Source organism: Musca domestica, unplaced genomic scaffold (genome assembly GCF_030504385.1).
Source record: "Musca domestica strain aabys unplaced genomic scaffold, Musca_domestica.polishedcontigs.V.1.1 29, whole genome shotgun sequence".
Classification (NCBI taxonomy): domain Eukaryota; kingdom Metazoa; phylum Arthropoda; class Insecta; order Diptera; family Muscidae; genus Musca; species Musca domestica.
This window is the reverse complement of record NW_026712296.1, coordinates 4,596,466-4,610,051: the sequence shown is the minus strand read 5'-3', so window position 1 is coordinate 4,610,051 and position 13,586 is coordinate 4,596,466. Positions and strand designations below refer to the sequence as shown.

The 13,586-nt window shown below is 34.3% G+C and overlaps 1 protein-coding gene across 3 annotated transcripts in view; it reads left to right on the top strand.

Annotated features, from left to right (window-relative positions):
• LOC101896620 (neural/ectodermal development factor IMP-L2) overlaps window positions 1–4,631 on the top strand; it is a 59,184-nt gene extending 54,553 nt beyond the window's left edge. For all 3 annotated transcript variants that reach the window (XM_005176696.4, XM_059124405.1, XM_005176698.4), the window contains exons 3-4: window positions 1,980–2,474; window positions 3,197–4,631. In XM_005176696.4, coding sequence (XP_005176753.1) covers window positions 1,980–2,474; window positions 3,197–3,214 — 513 coding nt within the window. In that variant the 3' untranslated portion in view covers window positions 3,215–4,631. The remainder of the gene's footprint in view (window positions 1–1,979; window positions 2,475–3,196) is intronic.
• The last annotated feature ends 8,955 nt before the right edge of the window (window positions 4,632–13,586 follow it).

The window sequence follows — 13,586 nt, the reverse complement described above, 5'->3', positions numbered from 1 at the left end:
CCCATGATTTCATGCCGACAAAAAATTGAACTTATCTCTTTGAAACACCTGAATGATCGCCAGCTTTATCAATGGGCAAGGAATGCTAGCTACTGCTAGCTACACGGTTCCCCTTTGAACGAAACAAATTGTTCTAGATAAGAAAAGATTTTTTTCGAATATTTCGTAGATTTTTTAATTAAGTTGGGGTAATGACTAAGAGACGACCATATGGATTACTTAGCTGAAAGGGGAACCATTTTGATTTGGATTGCTATGTTTTTCGTTTAGAATTTTGATATAGCTCATGAATTAGTATTGTTTTTTTTTAACAATTTGTCAATGCAAAACATAATTAATATATGAGTGCCATTTTTACAGCAGATCTTACGTTAGTAAAAATAATGGCATGTGTGAAATTTTATGAGAACCGGATGCTTATTTTGGATTTTATGATCGTTTTGGTTATTCGAAATATTGACCTTTTGTGGGGTTGGGAGATGTGCAAACTCTGAATGGATTCGGATGATAATTTCGCGTTATAGCTTCATGGATATTCAATTTTTTGACCCTTTGCGGGTGGTACTAGAAGGAGTGGACCGTTATATTCCATCTTCACACCAGACCTTGAGTTAATCAAAATATTGCGATGTGTCTAATTTGATGACGATCGGACTCTTACATCACATTTTATAATAATAGTTATAATTATTCAAAATTTTGACCCTTGTGTGGGAGGTACTTGATGGAGTGGACCGATATTGTCCATTTTCGCATCTGTCCTAGATCTGATGCATATATTAGACTTTGCAAAGTAGGAGCAAAATCGGATTTTGCTTTCTCATTCTGTTCAGTAAATTATTTTCTTTGAAAATTACGACCTTATGTGGGGGAGGTACCATAAGGTTTGAACCGATATTGCCCATCTTCGAACTCGATCTAAGTTTGATAATAATATTACGATGTATCAAGTTTGGACCAAATCGGATACTCCTTTGCGCACCAGCCAGCCAGCCAGACAGACAGTCATTACATTGTTGTAGTTGTTGTAAATGTTTACATCAGAATGTCAAAAGAACTTTATTCCGTCCAGTCCAGTTCCAAAAATACAATTTTCCTTCTGAATTTTCCATGAATATCCTTGATCGAAAGTTATCTAAAACTTCAGTCCACCACTCCATATGACTTTCGGTGAGAAATCAGACTAAACTCGGATAGTTGGACGACACCACCTGGTTTTCAATATTTTGGAGGTCCATTCCTCATTTTTTTGGTGATTGATGCAACGAACGAAAAGTCCAAAAATCGACTTTATATTCTGACTAGGCATCCCCACTCTCGGAAGCTCAAATCTCATGATCTGGTCCTGAACTACTAGTTTTGCAGGTTCTGGAACAGAGAATCTACTTATTGATCTGTCTTGGTTTCTTTTTGAGTATGGACCTAGGGACAAAAATGTTCTCACCTCGACGTAGTATTGTGGGTATATTAGACCCCGCAAAGTATATATATTCTTCATCAGCATAAAATTATATGTCGATTTAACGATGACCGCCGCCTGTCAGACTGTGGAAATCACTATACCTTCCGAACGAAATGAAGTAGGTTGATGACATTTTTCTCAAATGTGTTTTGTCTGCAGGACTTTTGGTATTGAAAGGTCCACGTTTAGTTATAGCCCCATATAACTGTACCTCCATATATTCGGTATTTTGATGATTTTAGCGACATTATTCATCGGAATTGTTTCATATTTTGTATTTGAAGTTCTTAATGCGTACTGTGGCAGAAAATCGTCTATGCAGATCCAGCTCTATTCTATTTTGCAATTTTTTATTTATTTATTTCTTCTTTTTTGACAATTTCCAAATTCGTTCAAAATGGTGGAAGGTATTCAAAGCCCGGCCGAACATACTGCTTTTTAAGTTTTTTTTTTTGAAGATCAATTTCCTTTATCTTTTTTCTTAATTTCCACTCTTTTCTTTCTAATTTCATTTCAGATCGATAGCATCGAATCGAATGTAATCTCAGAATCCAGTGCTAGTGCCATTGTTAAAGTGCGCTCCGTTCATGTCGTCGATCATATGTTAAGCGAGCCACGCATCTATACCTGCGTTGGACGGACCGGATCAAAGACAATCTATGCCTCGACCACGGTCTATCCCCAATCCGAGCTGAAGGATCTGTTGCAGATGCGCGAGAAACCATTTATGGGACCCACACGACCACGCATTGTTTACAGCGAGCGTATGCATTTGGATTTGGTTGGCTCCAATATTGTGTTGCCGTGCAAAGTTCATGCCCGCCCACGTGCTGAAGTCTTCTGGATGAATGAGGAGGGAAATCTGATTGAACAGAATCAACATTTCAAATTGTTGCCATCGGGTGATTTGCTAATATCGGACATTAAATGGGAAGATATGGGTGCCTACAAGTGTATAGCACGCAATGCCATGGGCAAGGATACCGCTGATGCATTTATCTATCCAGTACAGGTAAGGGAAAAGATTCGAATATATATATTTGTGTGTGTGTGTGTAGATATGTACAATAATTTAGGGAAATTTTAGAAGTAGTAATACGGTTCCGAAAATGTTGAATTTATGTTCCCACAATTTCTTTACTCTCTAGCCTTGATGTTAGTGCAGAGAAAAATTACGCTCAGTAATGACAAATTGTTTAAAGTGTAGAAATATTTGTTATACCTTCAGCCATATGGCTACACATGGTATATAATTTGATACGGTCAAAACGTGCCTCATCGAAATAACGGTTTTAGACTCTCGTCCTCTTTGGACCAAATCCGTTTCAGGACATTTGGGGTCGATTTTGCGATGTCCGTCTGTTGTTGTAAAGATGGGATGTAGCTGCCAACTCCTTCTGGTACCTCACCCACAAAGGGTCACAATTTTCAATACTTTTATCTGAAAAACTGGCACGTCGCAATATTTATATCATATTTTGGTAGGTCGGATACGAAATTGACAATATTGGCCCATTCCCTCGGAACCTACTCCATAGAGGATCAAGAATTTGAATAATCATAACAGAAGTCAAAATGTATTTAATTAATCGAACATTGGCTGAGGGTATACATCTGTCGGTCATATCTACTGACATGGTTTAACTTATTTATATTTTATTTATATTTTATAATTTATTTATATTTTATAATGAAATTAATGTGCCCTCTGTTTGTATTTTTATTTTCTTACAGAGAGAATCCGATAACTAAACAACCCCCATCCCGACTTTGGCCGCAATCTAAGACACCGATCCTCCACCAATTAACTGGAACTTAATGGAAATGATTTGAAAAAAAAAACTTTTGAACTCTTTATTAAATATTGGCTGTTTATAGAACTTGTATTACAAAAACAAAAAGGAGAACAAGACAACAAACAAACAAAACGAAAAATGAAGAAGAAGTAGAAGTTCCTGTATAGACAGTTTTAAAGATACTGGACCAAATTAAAGCCACTATCCTTTATTATTACTACTATTATAATTATAAAAAAACAACAACAACAATATCTAAAAATTGTTAATTGAAAAACAAGAACAAGAATACAATTTACCACCCAAATTTCGATTCTAGGCAGATGCAGGAAATCTTCTAGAATATTTCAATTATTAAAAGAAAAAACAAAACAATTTATATGTAGTTATAATAATGTTAAACCAAATATCGCTAATGAAAAAACAAACAACTATTTGAATACTTTTCATAGGGTTTGTTCCTAAGAAGCTAAAAAAAATTGAATTATTTTTCCATGACCAATCATTTGAAGCTATGCAATTTTTCAATTAAAAATTTGATGACTCCTATTTTTAGAATCAAATTACAGCTCTGCAAAATGAAGCAAATTATTTATTTATGTACTTAATTTATTTTTATATTATTATTATTAAAAAACCAATCAAACTGGCTACAAATGTCTAGCAGTTGACTTGATGTGAGACGAAAAGTTTAACAACAATCAGGTCTGGTTTTTATTTTTTTCTTTTCTCTCTCCAACAATTACTACAACTATTGTTTAGGATTTTTTGTTATTTTTTATAATTTTAATTATATGTTTAATTTAATTAATTAATTTGATTGATGCATTTGTGAATTTATCACCACCACCAACCACCTCATAAACAATTAACGACAACAACAATAAAACTAACATTTTAATTTTATATAGCCAACTATGTACTTGTCTAATTATGTCATAGGATTACCAACTACAACAAAGTCAGTCAGTCAGTCATAGCCGCATACATACCGAGTTTTTTTATTTTTAATTTATATTTACAACAACAACAAAAAAACAAAAACAAAGTATTTTAAGTTCTATTTGTATTGCTACTATTACTTTACTTATATTTGTATTTCCTCATTAAAATAGTTAGGACACCCATAATTCTGAATTGTTTTTTTTATTGTACCGCGTTTTGGTACAGAAGCAAAAACAATGCGCTAAGGTTCGCCACGCGTTCCTCTTGCCGCATTATCTGTTTCAATACACATACCTATTTTTAATTTCTTACTTTTACTTTGGCTTCTTAAACAAAATGCTTAGATTCAATGTATAACAAATTCTAGCTGTAATGGAAAATTGTATTAATTAATAAAAATCAAAAAATAAACCATATGCAAAACATTATTGGAAAATGAAAATAGAATTTAAAAATAAAAATTTACAATTGGATAAAGAACAAAAAAAAAAAAAAAAACTTTACTCTTTTTATTTACATAACGCAAGTTCGCAGATTAGCCTAACAAACAGCATGTGATAGAAAAATAATCGGCCCTATTATGGTTGTCGTCGTCGTCGCAAAATGAATTCGAGGCGACAATAGTGATATTAGGGTTGTCGTTTTTTGTCGATAGCGACAAATGATTGCTATTCGGCCCAATTACGGTGTCCTTTCTATAGTCGTCGTCGACTTTATGTGCAAGTCGCCCTCACCGTCGCTTCGATTCAAAAATGGTATTACGGTAAGGCATGGAAGCGACATCGACAGTTTAAAATAAAAGTTGGCAACAATTAAAAAAGCTTTGGCAACACTCCCTTTTTAATAACAAAATAAGATAAAATTTTGTTTGTATTTTGAATTCTAATTTCGTCCCTTTCGGAAAAATTAAAAATATAGTGAAAAATGGATAATATAAATGCGTTACATATCTTAAGTTCAAGTGAGAATGAAGTGGAGAATGTACTCCTTGATGACTTTTTATCATTGTTTTTTTTCTGGGCGATCGAGAAGCTTGGATAGTAGTTACATCAGTCTCGTCATCAGCATTGTCCATTGGCACATTTTCATGGTCTATAACGTCTGTTACAATTATGTTTTCCGTATTTTTTACTCCAAGTGTACGACCTGGTGGATTCAGTAACTTTTGAAACTGCATTACATTCGCGAAGGACTCCTCCCAAAGCGATAAAGTCATTTGCTTAAAAATACCACCTCCAGTGCTGCTGGTTTCACCCTTATTGTTTTTAGTTTTAAATTTTAAATCTTTCCAAACCTAGAAGAACTTTAGAAAACTAACTAATAAAAACATACAAAAATAATTTTAATTTTTACATACTTTTTGCCAGCCATCGGAGTCTCTAATCGGAGGCCCGTTTACATTTAAATTTGTAGCAATAGATTCCCAATCAGGTTTAAAATTAGCTGGAACATGACCTTTGGTAAACCCTTTTACCAAACATGGATTTTTTCCAATTCGGAAACCAAAATTTCAAATTGTTTTGCTGTTGTTATATTCATGGTCAAATATCAAATACAAAATGCTTACAATATCAACGTCGACTAAAAAATACAATATCATCACAATTTTTTACGGCGACAGATATTCTCAAAAATCGACTTCACGTCGACTATTGTATCGACAATGATAATGGCAACCATTTGTCGCTATCGACAAAAAACGACAACCCTAATATCATTATTGTCGCCTCGACTTAATTTTGCGACGCTGACGATAACCGTAATAGGGTCGAATAGCAATCATTTGTCGCTATCGACAAAAAACGACAACCCTAATATGATTATTGTCGCCTCGACTTCATTTTGCGACTCCGACGAGAACCATAATAGGGCCGATTATCATTGTCGATACAACAGTAGACGTGAAGTCGATTTTTGAGAATATCTGTCGCCGTAAAAAATTGTGACGATATTGTATTTTTTAGGCGACGTTGATATTGTAACCATTTTGTACTTGAAATTTTACCACGAAAATAACAACTACAAAATAATTTGAAATGTTGTTTTCCGAATTGAAAAAAAAACATGTTTGGCAAAAGATAATCGTCGTCGCAAAATGAAGTCTAGGCGACAATAACAGTATTAGGGTTGTCGATACAACAGTCGACTTGAGGTCGATTTTAGAGAATATCTGTCGCCGTTAAAAATTGTGACGACATTGTATTTTTTAGTCAACGTTGATATTTTAACAATTTTGCATTTGACCATGAAAATAACAACAGCAAAACAATTTGGAAATATTGAAGTCATTTCCGGCACTTGTTTATTAGTAAAAAAATCTTCGATTTTTTCGAAATTTTTTTCAGAGGTAGGCATTAAGATTCCTGGAAACTATTAATATAATTCCACAGATTTTTGACTCAAAAGTCCGGGTTCAACACCCGGCCTTGACCCGGATTTATTTACCCGATATAGGCTATACCTATATTGCTTATGAAAATGCCTATCCACATTATGGGGCCGAAGGCCGGCTACTTACCACTGTTAAATTTAGAAAACTTTAGTTCACGTATCCGGTTGAACATACCCAGAAAAGAATAACTCTGGACCCAGAAATGGTATTAGCACAAATTGTAGCATTTAGAAAGGTAAGAGTGACAGCTATAATTTGGCATCAATTTTGTTGACCCCCATAATGGGACCTTTTTCGACTCTTTGGGGGTTTTATAAAAATTCATAATTTGACTATAACTTCCGAACCTTTTTAAATAACCCCTTCAAAATATGATCCGCGACCACTTTGCAACTTTGGCGAAATTTCTTTTAGCACATGCTGAAAGCAGTCCATGTTAATTCTGAAGTAATTTGAAAATCTAAAAGAACACATTAAGTACATATTTTAAATAAATTAATTGAAATATATACTTACTTGGAATGCATTCATGATATTCATATTTTCCCAATATTTTTTTCTGAAAGAGACGAAATTAGGATTTAAAATACAAATAAAGTTTTATATTTTTTCTCAATCGGCCCAATTACGGTTGTCGTTACTATAGTCGTCGTCGACTTTATGTGCGAGTCGCCCTCGCCGTCGCTTCGATTCAAAAATGGTATAATGGTAAGGCATAGAAGCGACATCGACAGTTTAAAATAAAAGTTGGCAACAATTAAAAAAACGTTGGCAACACTCCCTTGTTATTGACAAAAGAGATAATTTTTTTGGTATTTTGAATTCTAATTTCGACTCTTTCGGAAAAATAAAAAATATAGTGAAAAAATGAAGATTATAAATGCGTTACATATCTTAAGTTCAAGTGAGGATGAAGAGAAGAATGTAAAGGCAGCCAACAAACATATTTGCATTGCCTGGCTTTTGATTGTGTTGTTCCAAAAGTTTACGCCGCTCTTTCAAGAGTTCAATAGTTTCTACTTTCCTTGGTGACTTTTTAACATTGTTTTTTCAGCATAGTCCACTTGCTCATTTTCATGAACTATAACGTCTATTACACTTATGTTTTTCTTATTTTCTATTCCATGTGCACGACCTGGTGGATTCAATAACTTTTGAAACTGCATTATATTCGCGACAGACTCCTCCAAAGGCGACAAACTCATTTGCTTAAAAATGACACCTCCATTGTGCTGGTTTCACCCATGGTACAATGATATCAAGGTAGGGCTATGATACCATATGATTTCAATTTTTTATTTTCTTAGCTTAATATGTCATCTTTATTTGTTTATGTATGTGTTTTCTTTTCAATAACAAAAAAATTGTTCAGAAAACATTCAAATTCGGATGTTTTCAAAATGTTTATTTCATCGTATGCATCGACAAAATCTAGAGTTTTTGTAGCGAAATAATCCTTTAGAGATATATAGAATCTGGTTTTGAAAAGAAGTGTTTACCTTTCACTCAGTTTTCGCCGTTTTCAATTATTTATTCAAAATAAATGCAACAAGTTGTTTGGTTTTTTATTGTTTTGATACTAATTCTGACATTACAAGCCAAACAAGTAGACCTCTATACTTGCAATTTTTTCAAAGTTGGCCTACCTTCTCTTCATTGTACCATGGTTTCACCCTTGTTGTGCACAAGTTTCTTTTTAGTTTTAAATTTTTAATCTTTCCAAACCTAGAAGAATTTTAGAAAACTAACTAATAAAAACATACAAAAATAATTTTAATTTTTACATACTTTTTGCCAGCCATCGGAGTCTCTATTCGGAGGCCCGTTTACATTTAATTTTGTAGAAATGGATTCACAATGTGAATAAAAATTTGATGGAACATGACCTTTGGTAAAACCTTTTGCCAAACATGGATTTTTTCAATTCGGAAACCAAAATTTCAAATTGTTTTGCTGTTGTTATTTTCATGGTCAAATATCAAATACAAAATGCTTACAATATCAACGTCGACTAAAAAGTACTATGTCGTCACAATTTTTTACGGCGACAGATATTCTCAAAAATTGACTTCACGTCGACTGTTGTATCGACAATGATAATGGCAACCATTTGTCGCTATCGACAAAAAACGACAACCCTAATATCATTATTGTCGCCTCGACTTCATTTTGCGACGCCGACGATAACCGTAATAGGGCCGAATAACAAGGGAGTGTTGCCAACGTTTTTTTAAGTTGTTGCCAACTTTTATTTTAAACTGTCGATGTCGCTTCTATGTCTTATCGTAATACCATTTTTGAATCGAAGCGACAGCGAGGGTGACTTGCACATAAAGTCGACGACGACTATAGAAACGACAACCGTAATTGGACCGAATGTTTCAGCTAATTTTAAATCAGATTGGGGATCCATTTCTACAAAATTAAATGTAAACGGGTCTCCGATTAGAGACTCCAATGGCTGACAAAAAGTATGTTACAATTAAAATTATTTTTGTATGTTTTTATTATTTAGTTTTCTAAATTTATTAATTCTTCTAGGTTTGAAAAGATTTTAAATTTAAAAGTAAAAAACAAAACTTATGCCCAATAAGGGTGAAGCCAGCAGCACTGGAAGTGGCATTTTTAAGCAAATGACTTTGTCGCCTTGAGAGGAGTCTGCACATATCAGTTTCAAAACTTACTGAATCCACCAGGTCGTGCTCTTGGAAGAGAAAATACGGAAAACATAAGTGTATCAGACGTTATAGATCATGAAAATGAGCAAGTGGACAATGCCAATGACGAGGCTGATGTAACTACTATTGAAGCTTCTGGGTCGCCTACAAAAAAAAGTCGAGCGGCATTTTTGTGTAAAGGCGTGGTGGGTCTATGTTTCTTAATAAAATAATATCCAAATCTGAACCGATTTCAATATAATTTGACATTTTTATACCAAATTTCGTAACTCATTCCAAACTTCATTGAAATTTGACATACATAGCGTGTTTGGTGAATTAAATACACGAAAATGTTAAATAGACCGAAAATGTATATAGGAGCCATTCCCAAATCTCAACGGATTTCAATATAATTTGACGAATTAATTTGTAGACCAAATTCCGCCTCACATTCCAAATCTCATTTAAATTTGACGTGAATAGCGTGTTTAGTGCAGTAAATAAACGAAATCGGGCGAAGTGGGCGGGTGGTATATCCAAATCTGAACGAATTTCAATATAATTTGGCAAGTTTATTTTTGTTCGAAATTCCGTTACACATTTCAAAATTAAAGACTTTATCTATAACCGATCATTACAGGTCCAATTAGAATTTCAATAAAGTTACTTTCAGGTGATGCTTTAGTATATTTGGAAATTTTTAGAAAAATCTGTTTAGCGGTTTTCGAGTATATATTACAAACAAACAATCAAACGTGCAAACATTTTCGTCTTTTATAGATACAGATTCTACAGACTAAAGCTCAAAAAATGTAAACAACTGAATCCATTGGAGGTATTCTCCTGAGTCTTTTGCTGTCCCTGTTGATGTGTCCGTGATAAATGTTTGATATATCAGTGTTTGGATGGTGACAAAGTTTGTTAGGTAGGTCTGTACTTGTACGATGCAGTCTCATCTTTTCAGTAGCCACAAAATTCGAATTATAAACTAAACGATACGTTTGCAATCGTTCATTGTCGCATTTTCCAGAAGTATAAAACGAAAAAGAACATACATAGTTACCAAAAAAAGAAATTGTTTTATTTCCTGTATGTGAATGCAAAGTAAACCAAAAAGTACTCGGCTGTAAAGTACTCACAAGGGACTCCTTGTGTGGAATTTCAGACAATTCCATTGAAAAAATATGGCTGGAATCCTCAAAATACCGAATATCGCGGGTACCGTTATATGGGGGCTACACGCTATCGTGGACCTATGTTGATAATTCTCTTCCAAGGGATAAAGTATCCACAAGGAACTCCTTGTGTGGATTTTCACACCATTACATTGGGAAATGTGGCTAAAATCATGAAAATACCGAATATTGGGGTACCGTCATATGGGGGATATACGATATGGTGGAACTATATAGATATTTATCTTCCAAGGGATAAAGTACTCACAAGGGACACCTTGTGTGGGATTTCAAACAATTCCATTGAAAAATGTGACTAAAGTCATCAAAATACCGAATTTCGGGAGATACCGTTATATGGGGGCTATACGATATCGTGGACCGACATAGCCCATCTTCGAACTTGACCTGCCTGCAGACAAAAGAGAGATCTGTGCAAGATTTTAGCTACTTTGTTGGGTCTAAAATGATTATTTCGATGAGTTACAAACGGAATGACGAACTTAATATACCCTCCATACTATGTATGGTGGAGGGTATAAAAATAATCATTGAGAATCCAACGGGTAATACATACCCACTATGCTTTTTCGACTACAAAAGAAGGGTATATTATGTTTGCCATCCTGTTTGCAACTGCTCGATATAAGCAATTTAGATCCTATAAAATATATATTACTTGTCAGCATAAAATTCTATGTCGATTTAGCCAAGCCCGTCCGTATGTCCGTCAATAGCAGCGGAATGTAATGACATAGGTGGTTAAAATTATAGTCAAGTTTAGGACTTTTGAAAATGAATCATTTATGTCCTACCACAAGATCTCTGACCTAATAATTGCTAAAGCTGGGTAATGACAGAAAAAATATTCCCTGTACACGCTATTTTCTGTGGATGAATTTCCAGTCAAATATTTTTTTTTTGCATTTTTTGTAGCATATGTCCCGGTTTAACAGGCTAATTATTTTCCGTTTATCTTTACAGACACCTTTATATAAAAAAGCACACTTGTAAGAATGAAAGAAATATTTATTTTCAGTGACAGTACGTTATTTGATTCAAGCTATGTTGCGAGAAGTACATTCATATTCCGGTTCATTGTATTTTGTCTTATCAAATTATTTTTTCTATTTTTTAATTGGTTTATCACGTGACTCGACGCGATTGCTATATAAGATTCACGTGTATTAACATCACGCGAGATTTGTTTTCGTTCAACGAAACGTTGAGTGTTCCTCCGTGAATTTAACAAACAATAAACCTATAAATATTTTCCGACAATAGCCAGCGAGTGTCGTCTGTTTATTTGTATAACAATGCTGACTTGAAACTAAATGGTTATCATTTTGTTTGCAAAACTTATCTTTTGTAGAGCAAATTTACAAATGCATATTTATGTATATATGTATGTACTTACATATAAATATTTTCATTTTATACCCTTCACTGTACATAGTATGGAGGTTATATTAAGTTCGTCATTCCGTTTGTAACTTATCGAAATAATAATTTTAGACCCAACAATGTATATATATTGATGTTGATCGGCGTAAAATTCCAAAACGATTTAGCCCTGTCCGTCTGTTGTAATCACGCTACAGTCAAAACGACTCAAGATAGGAAGCAACAATTTTGCACAGATCTGTCTTTTGTCTGCAGGCAGGTCAAGTTCGAAGATGGGCTGTATCAGTCCACTATATCGTATAGCCCACATATAATGGTTCCCCCCGATATTCGGTATTTCGATGATTTTGGACACATTTTTTAATGGAATTGTCTGTAATTGTTTTTGAGATTTTAACAGAATTTTTAATGAATTTTATTTTTATTTGTTTATTTATTTATTTGTTTATTTTTTTTTGAAAATTTTCCAATTCGTCCCAAATGGTGGAGGGAATTAAAAGATCGGCCCGACCGCACTTACTGCTTTTTTACTTGTTTTAACTATCAACTTGATGTAACTGGGCATCATCCGAAATGGTTACTGGATTTTCAAAACAAAACGAATAGTAGGTCTATCTGGTTACATATACAGGGTGAGATAAAAAAGACTGCAACAAAGTCAAACGCCATAATTTTTACATTTTTTTTAATTTTATTGAATGAAAGCAAATGTCGGAAATAGTATAAGTTTAGATTTGTTCGAATTGGTCAACTTTGGCACGAAATATGGTCTTCAAACGGCCAATGAAAACGTCACACGTTGCCCGAATGTTGCTCTGCGGTATTTTGGCCCATTTCCGGCGAAGCGCTTGATTGAGGTGATCGACACTTTTGTATTTTTTAGTGCCAACTAACGGATTGGTATCCGGAGATTTTGGCGGCCATTTTGCGCTGGAAATGAAGAGAGGAACCTCACTTTGTAACCATTCTTGGGTGGCGCGTGCTGAGTCCTGTTGGAATGCCCAAGGTCTGCGGCCAAAATGTTTGCTTGCCCAAAGCTTTAATAAACCCTCCAGAATATATTCGCGATAATATTCGGCATTTATTGTGATGCCACGGTCGATTAATACGAACAGAGAGTGACCATCGGCTGTTATGGCGGCTCACACCATCACCATGGCCGGCGCTTGAGTTCTGGTGGCCAACCGAAGGTGCACATTTTCAGCTGACCTCTTTGCCACGATCATTTTGTTTGTTTACAAACTGCTGTACAGCGAATGTTTTCCCATCGAAGAAAACTAAATTTGGCAGTTCACCACTTTCGGCAAAGGGAAGCAACTCTTTAGCTCTTTTGAGTTTATTTTCTATCAGTTGCGGTGTAAGTTCTTGCACTTTTTGCAATTTCAATGGCTTTACCCCGAGTTCATTTTTCAATATTTGCCGAATGGAATATAGCGATATGTTCAGGTCACGAGCCATTTTCGGCCACTGCGACGCGGGTTTCGATCAAATCGCTTCTTTACTTTTCGAACCATCAAAACTGGGAACTTTTTTATAATAAAACACCTGAATTTGTCAAATTTTAACAACATTTGTTTATTTATTATTTAATTAAATGTTTTTCTTTATATATTTAGATAATCCATACATTTACATCATACTTTCACAATTAACGTCAATTTTAGTGTACTAATTTAAAAAAATCTTTCTATTCGCTATTCTTTCATTTTCAATTTCGTTTGAACTCTCTACGCGATAAAATTTCGTTTCTCT